Raw genomic sequence first — 18,153 nt, forward strand, 5'->3', positions numbered from 1 at the left:
CAAAAGAGCAAAAAACATTGAACAAAAAGTATCGAGCAAAACGCATCAGGCAAAAAAACATCGAGTAAAAAGCATCGAACAAAGAGCATCGGGCAAAAAGCATCAAGCTAAAAGCAAAGAACAAAAGAGAAAAAAACATAGGACAAAAAACATGGAGCAAAAGAGCAAAACACATCGAAGGAAAAGCATCAAACAAAAAACATTGAGCTAAAAGCAAAGAGCAAACGAGAAAAAAAACATTGAGCAAAAGAGCAAAAAGCATTGAACAAAAAACATCAAACAAAAAACATTGAGCTGAAAGCAAAGCGAAAAAGAAAAAAAAAACATTGGACAAAAAGGTAAGAGCAAAAGAGCAAAAAGCGTGGAGCAACAAGCATCGAGCAAAAGAGTAAAACACATCGAAGAAAAAACATCCAGCAAAAATCCTCATTTCCAACAGACTGACACGCACGTGTTGACCATGTTTATTTATTTACAACATACATTGTACTCTCAAACCACATTTACTAAGAATAATCATAATAAATATTGCCCTCGAAAAGTTCCTCTCCTCCTAATGGCCCGCCTCCTTCTGGCCCGCCTCCTATTGGCCCGCCTCCTATAGGCCTGCCTCCTATTGGCCCGCCTCCTATTGGCCCGCCTCCTATTGGCCCGCCTCCTATAGGCCCGCCTCCTCTGCTGGCCTCGCTCAAATAAATAAATATGTGGCTAACAAAAGAAGAACACACTTTTTTTTTATACATCTTCTAAACTCAAAGTCTACTCGGCTTGCAAAGAACACAGAAAAAAAAGAAAGAAAAGTAATATTCTTATAAAAAATAAAAGGAGGAAATGAAGAATGTGTGTCCTTCAGTTTGTTGCGATGAGGGGGGCGTGGTCAGCGTGGGGCAGGGAACGCCGTCATTGGCTGGAAGGTTTGGAGACAACAGGAAGTGGAAAAGTCTTTTTTTTTTTTTTCTTCTTTTTTTTGTTCCCTGTTGTTGCTTGTGCAAGTTAAAGTTTCACCGCCAAAGACAGAGAAAATATTATTAATATTATTATTCTTTTCATCAAATTGTCAGTGCACATGAAAAATAGACTCTTGTACATAATCATAACATTACTGAGAATAATAATAATAATAATAAATACAAATGTTCATACGCTTTATGGCTGATTGGATGCTTGCTTTTTACACTTAAACACCTTTTTTTTTTTTTGTCATAAATATAAAGCCACTTTAAATAATAATTACAAAAAAATATAAATAAAGATGAATATCTGTTAGTTTATTCAATTATTATTATTTTTTTATCATTGGAATGGCCTTTAATTAATCAGCCATTGCATCAGTAAATTGGTCATAAAATAAATAGTTCAAGAAAAAATTATTTTCACATTTTAAAACATACTCAAATGTGTTTAATGTTGGCAAAACAAAATGATGTTTTAATATATTCTATCGTTTTATTATTGCACTATTTTATAGTTTGCAGGTGTTTTTCCCTCCAAAGTGTGAGGAGCCTAAAAGTAGGCGTGTCCCAAAGAGGCTGGGCTCCAGGAAGAGTCCGCCCCGCTCCCTTCGTCCGTGGCAAAGGCATCACAGGTGAATTGTCCCGCCCCCCCCTCCCCACCACCAGGTGTTTGACCTTCGACCCCCCCAGTCACAGGTTGTCCTGCAGCCTCTCCATGTAGGTTCTGATCTCCGACTGTGCCAGGTCCATGTCGTGGCAAACCCACTTGATGTCGTCCTCGCCGCGCGGCGCCGAGGAGTTGGCGTAGGGCGGGACGCCGCCGCCGCCGCCGCCGCCGCCCCCGGCCGGGTGGTCGTCGGGCAGCACGGTGGCGAACGAGGTGAACTTGACCCGTTTGCGCTTGTTGGCGGCGGCCGCTTGGGGCGCGTTGTCGGCGGCGATGGCGGAAAGGCACTGGAGGGGTTCTGGGATGGACCTGGGTAACGTCTGACTGTGAGAGACGCCGCGGTGCCCGCCGCCGAGGGCGCCCCTGCTGTTTGCGCCCATCACCAGAGAGCCGCCCGCCCCGTTCAGGAGGTACTTGTTCTCCTCGTAGCCTTCCTCGCTGCGGTCGATGATGGTGGTGCACTCGTCCGGCAGCGAGCCCGGGCACTGGTCAGGGTGGTCCGCCAGGAGGTCGGCCTCGTTGCCGAGCCACACCCAGTCGTGGGCGTGGTTCATGTTGCCCGCCGCCTCCAGCACGGGGACTTGCTTGTGGCGATATCTGCAAAATAGATCAGACAAGGGCTATGATGGCGTGATGCTATCATGGCGTGATGCTAACACGGTGGTTACCAATAGCACAACTACTCAGTCAAACCACAACTCTTCAATTAACGTCATCAGGCATCAGGCAAAGAGTGTCAAGGAAGAAGCATCAAACAGAAAAGCATTGAACAAAAAGTATCGAGCAAAACGCAACGAACAAGAGAGCAAAAAGCATCGAGCAAAATGCATCAAGCAAGAGAGCAAAAAGCATGGGGCCAAAATCAAAAAGCTAAAAAGAAAAAAGCATCGAGAAAAAGAGCAAAAAGCATCGAACAAAAAAACATCGAACAAAAAACATCGGGCAAAAAATACCGAACAAAAGAACAAAAAGCATTAAACAAAAAAACATTGAACAAAAAACATCGAACAAAAAAACAGAACAAAAAACATTGAACAAAACACATCGAACAAAAAGCATCGAACAAAAAGCATCGGACAAAAAACATTGGATAGAAAACATCGAGCAAAAACATCGAACAAAAGAGCAAAAAGCATCGAACAAAAAGCATCAAACAAAAGAGCAAAAAACGTCGAGCAAAAAACATCGAACAAAAAGCATCGAACAAAAAACATCGAGCAAGAAACATCGAACAAAATAACAAAAAGCATAGAACAAAAAAACATCGAGTAAAAAATATCGAACAAAAAGCATCGGACAAAAAACATCGAACAAAAAACAGAGCAAAAAACATTGAACAAAAAACATTGAACAAAAAGCATCGAACAAAAAACATTGGACAAAAAACTTTGAGCAAAAACATCGAACAACAAGCATCAAACAAAAGAGCAAAAAACATCGAGCAAAAACATTGAACAAAAGAGCAAAAAGCATCAAACAAAAAGCATCAAACAAAAGAGCAAAAAACATCGAGCAAAAAACATCGAACAAAAAGCATCGAACAAAAAACATTGGACAAAAACATCGAGCAAGAAACCTTCGAACAAAATAACAAAAAGCATAGAACAAAAAATCATCGAGTAAAAAACATCGAACAAAAAGCATCGGACAAAAAACATCGAATAAAAAACAGAGCAAAAAACATTGAACAAAAAACACCAAACAAAAAGCATCGAACAAAAAACATTGTACAAAAAACATCGAGCAAAAACATCGAACAAAAAGCATCAAACAAAAGAGCAAAAAACATTGAGCAAAAACATTGAACAAAAGAGCAAAAAGCATCAGACAAAAAGCATCAAACAAAAGAGCAAAAAACATTGAACAAAAAGCATCGAACAAAAAACATTGGACAAAAACATTGAGCAAGAAACATCGAAGAAAATAACAAAAAGCATAGAACAAAAAAACATAGAGTAAAAAACATCGAACAAAAAGCATGGGACAAAAAACATCGAACAAAAAAATAGAGCAAAAAACATAGAACAAAAAACATCGAACAAAAAACAGCAAAAATCATAGAACAAAAAACATTGAACAAAAAGCATCGAACAAAAAACATTGGACAAAAAACATCGAGCAAAAACATAGAACAAAAGAGCAAAAAGCATCAAACAAAAAGCATCAAACAAAAGAGTAAAAAACATAGAGCAAAAAACATAGAGCAAAAAACATAGAGCAAAAAACACCGTACAAAAAGCATCGAAAAAAACATTGGACAAAAACATCGAGCAAAAAGCATAGAACAAAAAACATAGAACAAAAAACATAGAACAAAAAGCATCAGACAAAAAACATCGAACAAAAAACTGAGCAAAAAACTGAGCAAAAAACATCGAACAAAAAACATCGAACAAAAAACATCGAACAAAAAACATTGAACAAAAAACAGAACAAAAAGCATCGAACAAAAGAGCAAAAAACATCAAACAAAATAACAAAAAGCATAGAACAAAAAACATCGAACAAAAAGCCTCAGACAAAAAACATCGAACAAAAAACAGAGCAAAAAACATCGAACAAAAACATAGAACAAAAAGCATCGAACAAAAAACATTGGACAAAAAACATAGAGCAAAAAACATAGAACAAAATAACAAAAAGCATAGAACAAAAAACATTGAACAAAATAACAAAAAGCATAGAACAAAAATCATCGAACAAAAAGCATCGAACAAAAAACATAGAGCAAAAAACATCGAACAAAACAGCAAAAATCATCGGACAAAAAAACATCAAACAAAAAACATTGAGTAAAAAATATTGAACAAAGGAACAAAAAACATCGCACAAAAAACATTGAACAAAAAACATTGCAGATGGAATGGTTTGAATAAGTTGAAAAATGTGGGAATTGTGCAACTTGGAAAATGTTCCCATTTATTTTAATGAGAACTTCCTGGAAATTTGAGAATTTTGGGAAAAGCGGGATTTTAAAAATAAATGATCAGAAGCATGAATGTCCTGAATGATCTGAATTGGTTGGTGTTGGAATTGTTGAAATCGGTCAAGAAATGTTCAAGTAGTAACAGTGGAAATGGCGGAAGTTTGAAAAACGGGCAATTCATTTTGAATGGGAAAAATGTCCCGGAAACCCTGGAATTTGGGGAAATCTGGGATTTTTTGGGATTCGTCAAGCGAAAGCCTGCGATCCCTACAATGTCTACAATCAAAAAGGGTACAAGATAGCACATCAATTGTTACAGTTTGCTCTCTTTGACCAAAAACAATCCTTAGCTACAATCACACCCACTCTGCAAGGCTATGTTGTAAACACCCCAGTGAGACCAGTGTAGTGAAAGATGCCCTGAAAAATCCCTTCCTCGTCCTTCTAGAACACCTGGGATGTTGACTCTGTTCCCTCCAGGCCTGTACACAAAACACTACTACTTAAATAAGCACACATCCCTATACCTGAAAGCAAAGCTGACGCAGTTGATGAGGAAGACGAGAATGGCCAGACAGAAGACCCCCAGCAGGGCGTACATCCCGATCTCCAGGTCCGACAGTCCTCTGGTGGTCTGCGTGAGCTCGTTGTCCGCAGGTCCGGGCACCTCCACCTGGGCCGGGACACTAGCGTGGTCCCCAGCTTGACTCGGACCGCCGCCGCCGCTGCTGTAGGATTTCCCGCCGACGGCTCGGTGGGTGACGGTACTCTTGGTGGTTAAGCCAACCTAAAGGTCATCACATAAAAATAATATTTAATAATGATTATTAATATTTTTATTTTACTTTAACAGGCACACACTGTATATATATATATATATATATATATATATATATATATATATATATATATATATATATATATATATATATATATATATACATTTATATACATATATACACATATATATATATATATATATATATATATATATATATACATATATATATATATATATATATATATATATATATATATATATATATATATATATATTTATATATATATATATATGACCAATAGGATTTATTTATTATTTGTTAATCGTTTTTAGAGTTTACAAAAGCGTAGGTTTCAAAAAACACGTACATTTTTAAATATTTTTTGATATTTACAAAACCGTATTTGTTAGCTTCAGTGAAGACTCGAAATGTGTTTTTAATGTTTACAAAAACAAACGTTAAAAAAAGATGCACATTTTTAAATGATTTTTGATATTTCCAAAAACATAATTTTTAGCTTAAGTGAAGACTCTAAATGTGTTTTTAGTGTTTACAAAAACGAACGTTAAAAAACACGTACATTTTTTTATTATTTTTGATATTTACAAAACCATAATATTTAGCCTCAGTTAAGACTCTTAATGGGTTCAAGTGTTTACAAAAACGTACGTTAAAAAAAACATATACATTGAAATGATCTTTGGTATTTCCAAAAACAAAATCGTTAGCTTGAGTGAAGACTCTAAATGGTTTTAAGTGTTTACAAAAACGTACGTTAAAAAAAACACAACCATTTTTAAATGATTTTTGATATTTCCAAAAACATAATTTTTAGCTTCAGTGAAGACTCTAAATATGTTTTTAGTGCTTACAAAAACGAACGTTAAAAAACATGTACATTTTACAATGATTTTTGATATTTACAAACCATAATTTTTTGCCTCAGTGAGGACTCTAAATGGTTTTAAGTGTTTACAAAAACGTACGTTAAAAAAAACACGTCCATTTTTAAAAGATTTTTGATACTTCCAAAAACAAAATCATTAGCTTAAGTGAAGACTCTAAATGGTTTTAAGTGTTTACAAAAACGAACGTTACAAAAACACGACCATTTTTTAATAATTTTTGATATTTACAAAAACATAATTTTTAGCTTCAGTGAAGACTCTAAATGTGTTTTTAGTGTTTACAAAAACGAACGTTAAAAAAACACGTACATTTTAATATGATTTTTGATATTTACAAACCATAATTTTTTGCCTCAGTGAAGACTCCTAATGGGTTCAAGTGTTTACAAAAACATATGTTAAAAAAAACATGTACATTGAAATGATCTTTGGTATTTACAAAAACAAAATCGTTAGCTTGAGTGAAGACTCAAAATGGTTTTAAGTGTTTACAAACATGTACGTTAAAAAAAACATGACAATTTTTAAATAATTTTTGGATATTTACAAAAACATAATTTTTAGCTTCAGTGAAGACTCTAAATGTGTTTTTAGTGCTTACAAAACGAACGTTAAAAAAACACGTACATTTTAATATGATTTTTGATATTTACAAACCATAATTTTTTGCCTCAGTGAGGACTCTAAATGGTTTTAAGTGTTTACAAAAACGAACGTTAAAAAAACATGTACATTTTTAAATGATTTTTGATATTTACAAAAACAAAATCGTTAGCTCTAAATGGTTTTAAGTTTTTACAAAAACGAACATTAAAAAACGTGTACATTTTTAAATGATTTTTGATACAAACATGTACATTAAAAATCACGTACATTGAAATGATCTTTGGTATTTACAAAAACAAAATTGTTTGCTTGAGTGAAGACTCAAAATGGTTTTAAGTGTTTACAAAAACGTACGTTAAAAAAACACGTCCATTTTTAAATGATTTTTGATATTTACAAAACCATAATTTTTAGCCTCAGTGAGGACTCCTAATGGGTTTAAGAGTTTACAAAAACGTACGTTAAAAAACATGTACATTGAAATGATCTTTGATATTTACAAAAACGTAATCATTATTTTCAGCGAAGACTCTAAATGTATTTTCATGTTTACAAAAACATATGTTAGAAAAACACGTACATTTTTAAATGTGTTTTGATATTTACAAAACCGTATTTGTTAGCTTCAGTGAAAACTCTAAATCTTTTTTTAGTGTTTACAAAAACGTACGTTTAAAACACACATACTTTTAAATGATCATTGATATTTACAAAAACAAAATCTTTAGCTTGAGTGAAGACTCTAATTGTTTTTTAGTGTTTAGAAAAACATACGTTAAAAAAGCATGTACATTTTTAAATGATTTTTGATTTTTTTTAAAACATAATTTCTAGCCTCAATGAAGATTTTAAATCGGTTTAAGTGTTTACAAAAACGTACGTTAAAAAAACATGTACATTGATATGAGCTTTTACATTTTACAAAAACAAATCGTTAGCTTGAGTGAAGACTCTAAATGGTTTTAAGTGTTTACAAAAACGTACGTTAAAAAAAACACGTACATTTTTAAATGATTTTTGATATTTAAAAACCATAATATTTAGCCTCAGTTAAGACTCTTAATGGGTTTAAGTGTTTACAGAAACATACGTTAAAAAAACATGTACATTGAAATGATCTTTGATATTTACAAAAACAAAATCGTTAGCTTAAGTGAAGACTCTAAATGATTTTAAGTGTTTACAAACATGTACGTTAAAAAACACGTACATTGAAATGATTTTTGGTATTTACAAAAACAAAATTTTTACCTTGAGTGAAGACTCTAAATGGTTTTAAGTGTTTACAAAAACGTACGTTAAAAAAAAACACCTCCATTTTTAAATTATTTTTGATATTTCCAAAAACCTAATTTTTAGCTTCAGTGAAGACTCTAAATCTGCTTTTAGTGTTTACAAAAACGAACGTTAAAAAAACACGTACATTTTTAAATTATTTTTGATATTTAAAAACCATAATATTTAGCCTCAGTTAAGACTCTAATTGGTTTTTAGTGTTTACAAAAACGTACGTTAAAAAAGCACGTACATTTTTAAATGATTTTTGATTTTTTTTAAAACATAATTTCTAGCCTCAATGAAGATTTTAAATCGGTTTAAGTGTTTACAAAAACGTACGTTAAAAAAACATGTACATTGATATGGGCTTTTACATTTTACAAAAACAAAATCGTTAGCTTGAGTGAAGACTCTAAATGGTTTTAAGTGTTTACACAAACGAACGTTAAAAAAACATGTACATTTTTAAATGATTTTTGATATTTACAAAACCATAATTTTTAGCCTCAGTGAAGACTCTAAATCGGTTTAAGTGTTTACAAAAAATGTATGTTATAAAACATGTACATTGAAATGATCTTTGATGTTTCCAAAAACACAATTTTTAGCTTGAGTGAAGACTCTAAATGATTTTAAGTGTTTACAAAAACGTACGTTAAAAAAACACGTACATTGAAATGATTTTTGATATTTACAAAACCATAATTTTTAGCCTCAGTGAGGACTCTTAATGGGTATAAGAGTTTACAAAAACGTATGTTTAAAAACACGTACATTGAAATGATCTTTGATAATTACAAAAACAAAATCGTTAGCTTGAGTGAAGACTCTAAATTGTTTTAAATGTTTACAAAAACGTACGTTAAAAAAAACGAAATTTTTAAATTATTTTTGTTATTTCCAAAAACATAATTTTTTAGAATCAGTGAAGACTCTAAATGTGTTTTTAGTGTTTACAAAAACGAACGTTAAAAAACATGTACATTTCTTAATTATTTTTGATATTTACAAAACCATAATATTTAGCCTCAGTAAAGACTCTTAATGGGTATAAGAGTTTACAAAAACGTATGTTAAAAAACATGTACATTGAAATGATCTTTGATGTTTACAAAAACAAAATCGTTAGCTTGAGTGAAGACTCTAAATGGTTTTAAGTGTTTACAAAAACGAACGTTAAAAAACACGTCAATTTTTGAATTATTTTTGATATTTACAAAACTATAATATTTAGCCTCAGTTAAGACTCTTAATGGGTTCAAGTGTTTACAAAAACGTACGTTAAAAAAAACATGTACATTGAAATGATCTTTGGTATTTACAAAAACAAAATCGTTAGCTTGAGTGAAGACTCTAAATGGTTTTAAATGTTTACAAAAACGAACGTTAAAAAAACATGTAGATTTTTAAATGATTTTTGATATTTACAAAACCATAATTTTTAGCCTCAGTGAAGACTCTAAATCAGTTTAAGTGTTTACAAAAAATGTACGTTATAAAACATGTACATTGAAATGATCTTTGATGTTTCCAAAAACACAATTTTTAGCTTGAGTGAAGACTCTAAATGATTTTAAGTGTTTACAAAAACGTACGTTAAAAAAACACGTACATTGAAATGATCTTTGATATTTCCAAAAACAAAATCTTTAGCTTGAGTGAAGACTCTAAATGTTGTTTTAGTGTTTACAAAAATGTAGGTTTCAAAAAACACGTACATTTTTTTAATGATTTTTGATGTTTACAAAACCATAATTTTTAGCTTAAGGGAAAACTCAAAATTGTTTTTAATGTTTACAAAAACGTACGTTAGAAAAAGAAATTTTTTAAATGGTTTTTGATATTTACAAAACCGTATTTGTTAGCTTGAGTGAAAACTCTAAATCTTTTTTTAGTGTTTACAAAAACGTACGTTTAAAACACACGTACTTTTAAATGATCGTTGATATTTACAAAAACAAAATCGTTAGCTTGAGTGAAGACTCTAATTGGTTTAGAAAAACGCACGTTAAAAAAGCACGTACATTTTTAAATGATTTTTGATTTTTTTTAAAACATAATTTTTAGCCTCAATGAAGATTTTAAATCGGTTTAAGTGTTTACAAAAATGTACGTTAAAAAAAACATGTACATTGATATGAGCTTTTACATTTTACAAAAACAAAATCGTTAGCTTGAGTGAAGACTCTAAATGGTTTTAAGTGTTTGCACAAACGAATGTTAAAAAAACATGTACATTTTTAAATGATTTTTGATATTTACAAAACCATAATTTTTAGCCTCAGTGAAGACTCTAAATCGGTTTAAGTGTTTACAAAAAATGTATGTTATAAAACATGTACATTGAAATGATCTTTGATGTTTCCAAAAACAAAATTTTTAGCTTCAGTGAAGACTCTAAATGGTTTTAAGTGTTTACAAAAACGAACGTTAAAAAAACACGTACATTTTTAAATGATTTTTGATATTTACAAAAACTAAATCTTTAGCTTGAGTGAAGACTCTAAATGTTGTTTTAGTGTTTACAAAAATGTAGGTTTCAAAAAACACGTACATTTTTTAATGATTTTTGATGTTTACAAAACCATAATTTTTAGCTTAAGGGAAAACTAAAAATTGTTTTTAGTGTTTACAAAAACGTATGTTAGAAAAAACAACGCACATTTTTAAATGGTTTTTGATATCTACAAAACCGTATTTGTTAGCTTCAGTGAAAACTCTAAATCTTTTTTTAGTGTTTACAAAAACGTACGTTTAAAACACATGTACTTTTAAATGATCGTTGATATTTACAAAAACAAAATCTTTAGCTTGAGTGAAGACTCTAAATGCTGTTTTAGTGTTTACAAACATTTTCAAAAATTTTCAAAAATTTTCAAAAAACACGTACATTTTTTAATGATTTTTGATGTTTACAAAACCATAATTTTTAGTTTAAGGGAAAACTAAAAATTGTTTTTAGTGTTTACAAAAACGTACGTTAGAAAAAAAACAACGCACATTTTTAAATGTTTTTTGATATCTACAAAACCGTATTTGTTAGCTTCAGTGAAAACTCTAAATCTTTTTTTAGTGTTAACATAAACGTACGTTTAAAACACACGTACTTTTAAATGATCGTTGATATTTACAAAAACAAAATCTTTAGCTTGAGTGAAGACTCTAATTGGTTTAGAAAAACGTACGTTAAAAAGCACTTACATTTTTAAATGATTTTTGATTTTTTTTTTTAAACATAATTTTTAGCCTCAATGAAGATTTTAAGTCGGTTTAAGTGTTTACAAAAACGTACGTTAAAAAAACATGTACATTGATATGAGCTTTTACATTTTACAAAAACAAAATCGTTAGCTTGAGTGAAGACTCTAAATGGTTTTAAGTGTTTACAAAAACGAACGTTAAAAAACCATGTACATTTTTAAATGATTTTTGATATTTACAAAACCATAATTTTTAGCCTCAGTGAAGACTCTAAATCGGTTTAAGTGTTTACAAAAAATGTACGTTAAAAAACATGTACATTGAAATGATCTTTGATATTTCCAAAAACTAAATCTTTAGCTTGAGTGAAGACTCTAAATGTTGTTTTAGTGTTTACAAAAATTTTCAAAAATTTTCAAAGATTTTCAAAAATTTTCAAAAAACATGTACATTTTTTAATGATTTTTGATATTTACAAAACCATAATTTTTAGCTTAAGGGAAAACTAAAAATTGTTTTTAGTGTTTACAAAAACGTACGTTAGAAAAAAAATACGCGCATTTTTAAATGGTTTTTGATATCTACAAAACCGTATTTGTTAGCTTCAGTGAAAACTCTAAATCTTTTTTTAGTGTTTACAAAAACGCACGTTTAAAACACACGTACTTTTAAATGATCGTTGATATTTACAAAAACAAAATCTTTAGCTTGAATGAAGACTCTAATTGGTTTAGAAAAACGTACGTTAAAAAGCACGTACATTTTTAAATTATTTTTGATTTTTTTTAAAACATAATTTTTAGCCTCAATGAAGATTTTATATCGTTTTAAGTGTTTACAAAAACGTACGTTAAAAAAAACATGTACATTGATATGAGCTTTTACATTTTACAAAAACAAAATCGTTAGCTTGAGTGAAGACTCTAAATGGTTTTAAGTGTTTACAAAAACGTACGTTAAAAACACGTCAATCTTTAATTAGGGACCGCAATGTCCCTTTGGGACAGAGGACCCTATTGTATTTTGTGCGTTTTATTATTATTATTATTATTCCGCCGCCTCTTTGAGCTCTAATTTGACCCCTTTAACATGCTTCAAAACTCACCATATTTGACACACACATCAGGACTGGCGAAAATTGCCATTTAATAAAAAAAACCAAACCCCAAAACTCAAAATTGCGCTCTAGCGCCCCCTAGGAAAAAACACAGACAAAACTGCTTGTAACTTCCGGTAGGAATGTCGTAGAGACATGAAACAAAAACCTCTATGTAGGTCTCACTTAGACTTACATTTCATATATTGACAACCCCCAGCAAAAAATGAACAGGAAATTTGCAATTCCCCCTTCAAAACAAAAGTTTTGTAAAAACCGGTCGCCTTTTTTTCAAACATGATCTCCTCTGAGCGCGTTTGTCGTGTCGGCTTCAAACTAGCACAGGAGAGAGATTGAACCCTTCTGATTAAAAGTTAACCAAAGAGTTTTAATTACTGTTTCGGTTTGGATTTTTTGTGCCGTCAAAGTCGGTCCCGTCCATCGCTGCTTGCAGCTTTAATTTTTATTTTTATTTTTATTTTTTTTTATAAATGTCTGTAATGATAATGTCAATGAGGGATTTTTAATCACTGCTATGTTGAAATTGTTACTATCGTATTTTTCGGACTATAAGTCGCAGTTTTTTTCATAGTTTGGCCGGGCTCCAGTGTGACTTAAATATGTTTTTTTCCTTTTTTATTATGCATTTTCGGCAGGTGCGACTGAAACTCCGGTGCGACTTATACTCCGAAAAAACATCAATGTAGGTCTCACTTAGACTTACATTTCATATATTGACAACCCCCAACAAAAAATGAACAGGAAGTTTGCAATTCCCCCTTCAAAACAAAAGTTTTGTAAAAACCGGTCACCTTTTTTTTCAAACATTATCTCCTCTGAGCGCGTTTGTCGTGTCGGCTTCAAACTAGCACAGGAGAGAGATTGAACCCTTCTGATTAAAAGTTAACCAAAGAGTTTTGATTACTGTTTCGGTTTGGATTTTTTGTGCCGTCAAAGTCGGTCCCGTCCATCGCTGCTTGCAGCTTTAATTTTTATTTATTTTTTATTTATTTTTTATAAATGTCTGTAATGATAATGTCAATGAGGGATTTTTAATCACTGCTATGTTGAAATTGTTACTACCGTATTTTTCGGACTATAAGTCGCAGTTTTTTTCATAGTTTGGCCGGGCTCCAGTGCGACTTAAATATGTTTTTTTCCTTTTTTATTATGCATTTTCGGCAGGTGCGACTGAAACTCCGGTGCGACTTACACTCCGAAAAAACATCATTGTAGGTCTCACTTAGACTTACATTTCATATATTGACAACCCCCAGCAAAAAATGAACAGGAAGTTTGCAATTCCCCCTTCAAAACAAAAGTTTTGTAAAAACCGGTCGCCTTTTTTCAAACATGATCTCCTCTGAGCGCGTTTGTCGTGTCGGCTTCAAACTAGCACAGGAGAGAGATTGAACCCTTCTGATTAAAAGTTGACCAAAGAGTTTTAATTACTGTTTCGGTTTGGATTTTTTGTGCCGTCAAAGTCGGTCCCGTCCATCGCTGCTTGCAGCTTTAATTTTTATTTATTTTTTAATTTTTTTTATAAATGTCTGTAATGATAATGTCAATGAGGGATTTTTAATCACTGCTATGTTGAAATTGTTACTACCGTATTTTTCGGACTATAAGTCGCAGTTTTTTTCATAGTTTGGCCGGGCTCCAGTGCGATTTAAATATGTTTTTTTCCTTTTTTATTATGCATTTTCGGCAGGTGCGACTGAAACTCCGGTGCGACTTATACTCCGAAAAAACATCAATGTAGGTCTCACTTAGACTTACATTTCATATATTGACAACCCCCAGCAAAAAATGAACAGGAAGTTTGCAATTCCCCCTTCAAAACAAAAGTTTTGTAAAAACCGGTCGCCTTTTTTCAAACATGATCTCCTCTGAGCGCGTTTGTCGTGTCGGCTTCAAACTAGCACAGGAGAGAGATTGAACCCTTCTGATTAAAAGTTAACCAAAGAGTTTTAATTACTGTTTTGGTTTGGATTTTTTTGTGCCGTCAAAGTCGGTCCCGTCCATCGCTGCTTGCAGCTTTAATTTTTATTTACTTTTTAATTTTTTTTTTATAAATGTCTGTAATGATAATGTCAATGAGGGATTTTTAATCACTGCTATGTTGAAATTGTTACTACCGTATTTTTCGGACTATAAGTCGCAGTTTTTTTCATAGTTTGGCCGGGCTCCAGTGCGACTTAAATATGTTTTTTTCCTTTTTTATTATGCATTTTCGGCAGGTGCGACTGAAACTCCGGTGCGACTTATACTCCGAAAAAACATCAATGTAGGTCTCACTTAGACTTACATTTCATATATTGACAACCCCCAGCAAAAAATGAACAGGAAGTTTGCAATTCCCCCTTCAAAACAAAAGTTTTGTAAAAAACCGGTCGCCTTTTTTCAAACATTATCTCCTCTGAGCGCGTTTGTCGTGTCGGCTTCAAACTAGCACAGGAGAGAGATTGAACCCTTCTGATTAAAAGTTAACCAAAGAGTTTTAATTACTGTTTCGGTTTGGATTTTTTTGTGCCGTCAAAGTCGGTCCCGTCCATCGCTGCTTGCAGCTTTAATTATTATTTATTTTTTAATTTTTTTTTTATAAATGTCTGTAATGATAATGTCAATGAGGGATTTTTAATCACTGCTATGTTGAAATTGTTACTACCGTATTTTTCGGACTAAAAGTCGCAGTTTTTTTCATAGTTTGGCCGGGCTCCAGTGCGACTTAAATATGTTTTTTTCCTTTTTTATTATGCATTTTCGGCAGGTGCGACTGAAACTCCGGTGCGACTTATACTCCGAAAAAACATCAATGTACGTCTCACTTAGACTTACATTTCATATATTGACAACCCCCAGCAAAAAATCAACAGGAAGTTTGCAATTCCCCCTTCAAAACAAAAGTTTTGGTCGGTCGCCTTTTTTCAAAAATTATCTCCTCTGAGCGCGTTTGTCGTGTCGGCTTCAAACTAGCACAGGAGAGAGATTGAACCCTTCTGATTAAAAGTTGACCAAAAAGTTTTAATTACTGTTTCGGTTTGGATTTTTTGTGCCGTCAAAGTCGGTCCCGTCCATCGCTGCTTGCAGCTTTAATTTTTTTTTTTTTTTTTTTTTTTTTTTTTATAAATGTCTGTAATGATAATGTCAATGAGGGATTTTTAATCACTGCTTTGTTGAAATTGTTACTACCGTATTTTTCGGACTATAAGTCGCAGTTTTTTTCATAGTTTGGCCGGGCTCCAGTGCGACTTAAATATGTTTTTTTCCTTTTTTATTATGCATTTTCGGCAGGTGCGACTGAAACTCCGGTGCGACTTATACTCCGAGAAAACATCAATGTAGGTCTCACTTAGACTTACATTTCATATATTGACAACCCCCAGCAAAAAATGAACAGGAAGTTTGCAATTCCCCCTTCAAAACACCTTTTTTCAAACAATTCCCCCTTCAAAACAAAAGTTTTGTAAAAACCGGTCGCCTTTTTTCAAACATGATCTCCTCTGAGCGCGTTTGTCGTGTCGGCTTCAAACTAGCACAGGAGAGAGATTGAACCCTTCTGATTAAAAGTTGACCAAAGAGTTTTTATTACTGTTTCGGTTTAGATTTTTTTGTGCCGTCAAAGCTTTCATTTTTATTTATTTTTTATTTTATTTTTTATAAATGTCTGTAATGATAATGTCAATGAGGGATTTTTAATCACTGCTATGTTGAAATTGTTACTACCGTATTTTTCGGACTATAAGTCGTAGTTTTTTTTCATAGTTTGGCCGGGCTCCAGTGCGACTTAAATATGTTTTTTTCCTTTTTTTATTATGCATATTCGGCAGGTGCGACTGAAACTCCGGTGCGACTTATACTCTGAAAAAACATCAATGTAGGTCTCACTTAGACTTACATTTCATATATTGACAACCCCCAGCAAAAAATCAACAGGAAGTTTGCAATTCCCCCTTCAAAACACCTTTTTTCAAACAATTCCCCCTTCAAAACAAAAGTTTTGTAAAAACCGGTCGCCTTTTTTTCAAACATTATCTCCTCTGAGCGCGTTTGTCGTGTCGGCTTCAAACTAGCACAGGAGAGAGATTGAACCCTTCTGATTAAAAGTTGACCAAAGAGTTTTAATTACTGCTCCGGTTTGGATTTTATGTGCCGTCAAAGTCGGTCCCGTCCATCGCTGCTTGCAGCTTTAATTTATTTTTGATATTTATAAAACCATAATTGTTAGCTTGAGTGAAGACTCTATAAATGATGTTTACAAACACGTACGTTAAAAAACACGTATATTTTTGATATTCACAAATCAACAGCAAGTTGAAAGGAAGCCATTTAAAAATGTGATGTTAGAAGATTTGATTGGTCAACTTGGAGAAGCCCCTCCTCCCATGGAGGCGGAGCTCCTTGTAAAAAGCAAGCGTGTCTCCGCCCACCTTCCTCATGGCGCCTTCCTCGCGGTCCACACTGTCGGACTTCCACTCCCGCTGTTGATGGTTGCTGCCGTTGTCGGCGGCGACGCTTCCTTCGGGAACCGGCGCTCTCCCGTCCCCGGCCTGGTTCTTGGCGCCAAAGTTGACCAGCACGTGGCCCACGCCCCACGCCAGCACGCTCTTCCTCTTGGACTTCTGGCAGCTCTCGGAGATGACCATCTCCACGCGGACTAGCGCCCCCTGGCCTTCGCCCTCCGCCACGACCACGGGCCAGTGTTGCTCCTTTGGGACCATCCATGACCATATCAATTGACACAATGGATACCAAAAGTAGATGAATACTTAGACCCTAATAATAATAATAATAAAAATAATAATAATAATGATAATAATAATAGATTTTATTTGTAATAAAAAGATAATTAAAAAAAATAAAAAAAATAAAAACTAGAACAGTCAAATAGCTATAACTAGTATGCATATATCTAAAAAAGGGCTTTTTTTTAAAGCATCCACAGTCTGTGGTGGCCTCAGGTGGTCAGGGAGAGCGTTCCACGGACTGGGAGCGGCGGAGCAGAAAGCAGAAAGTAGTACTGTACCCGGGTTTTAAAAGGACCAGAAGAACGGATAGGGTTTATAGTCAGCTCTTACCTGATTGGTCACTGAGATGACGTTGTCGTCCAATGAGAGGGCAGACAGCAGGAAGTCTTTGGGCTCGTAGATGTCCAACGGCGTGACAGAACCGTCGCTGTAATGGATCCACGCGCTGATGGCTGCTTCCTGAACAAATGTTCCCCCGGGTGTTGTTGATGTTTCAGTGAAATCGTTTCAAGAAGATGAAATGATTCAACACTTGCTGTCGTTAATGACGGTATTATTGTTATTAATGTTGTTGTTAATGATTTTATTATTGTTATTAATATTGTTGTCATTGATGTTACTGTTGTTATTAATGTTGTTGTTAATGATTTTATTATTGTTATTAATATTGTTGTTATTGATGTTACTGTTGTTATTAATATTGTTGTTAATGATGTTACTATTGTTATTAATGTTGTTGTTAATTATTATATTATTGTTATTAATGTTGTTGTTAATGATTTTATTATTGTTATTAATATTGTTGTCATTGATGTTACTGTTGTTATTAACATTGTTGTTAATGATTTTATTGGTGTTATTAATATTGTTGTCAATGATGTTACTATTGTTATAAATGTTGTCGTTGATGATTTTATTATTGTTATTAATATTGTTGTTAATGACGTTACTATTGTTATTAATATTGTTGTTAATGATTGTATTATTG

The 18,153-nt window shown here is 33.0% G+C and overlaps 1 protein-coding gene across 1 annotated transcript in view; it reads right to left on the reverse strand.

Annotated features, from left to right (window-relative positions):
• Positions 1 to 1,364: 1,364 nt before the first annotated feature.
• LOC133577720 (transmembrane protein 132B) overlaps positions 1,365 to 18,153 on the reverse strand; it is a 405,689-nt gene continuing 388,900 nt past the window's right edge. The window contains exons 13-16 of the mRNA XM_061931705.1: positions 17,496 to 17,624; positions 16,848 to 17,126; positions 5,074 to 5,333; positions 1,365 to 2,217 (exon numbers count right to left, since the gene is read on the reverse strand). Of these exons, the coding sequence (XP_061787689.1) occupies positions 1,644 to 2,217; positions 5,074 to 5,333; positions 16,848 to 17,126; positions 17,496 to 17,624 (1,242 nt within the window). The 3' untranslated portion in view covers positions 1,365 to 1,643. The remainder of the gene's footprint in view (positions 2,218 to 5,073; positions 5,334 to 16,847; positions 17,127 to 17,495; positions 17,625 to 18,153) is intronic.

The sequence above is a fragment of the Nerophis lumbriciformis genome, linkage group LG03 (assembly GCF_033978685.3).
Source record: "Nerophis lumbriciformis linkage group LG03, RoL_Nlum_v2.1, whole genome shotgun sequence".
Lineage (NCBI taxonomy): Eukaryota > Metazoa > Chordata > Actinopteri > Syngnathiformes > Syngnathidae > Nerophis > Nerophis lumbriciformis.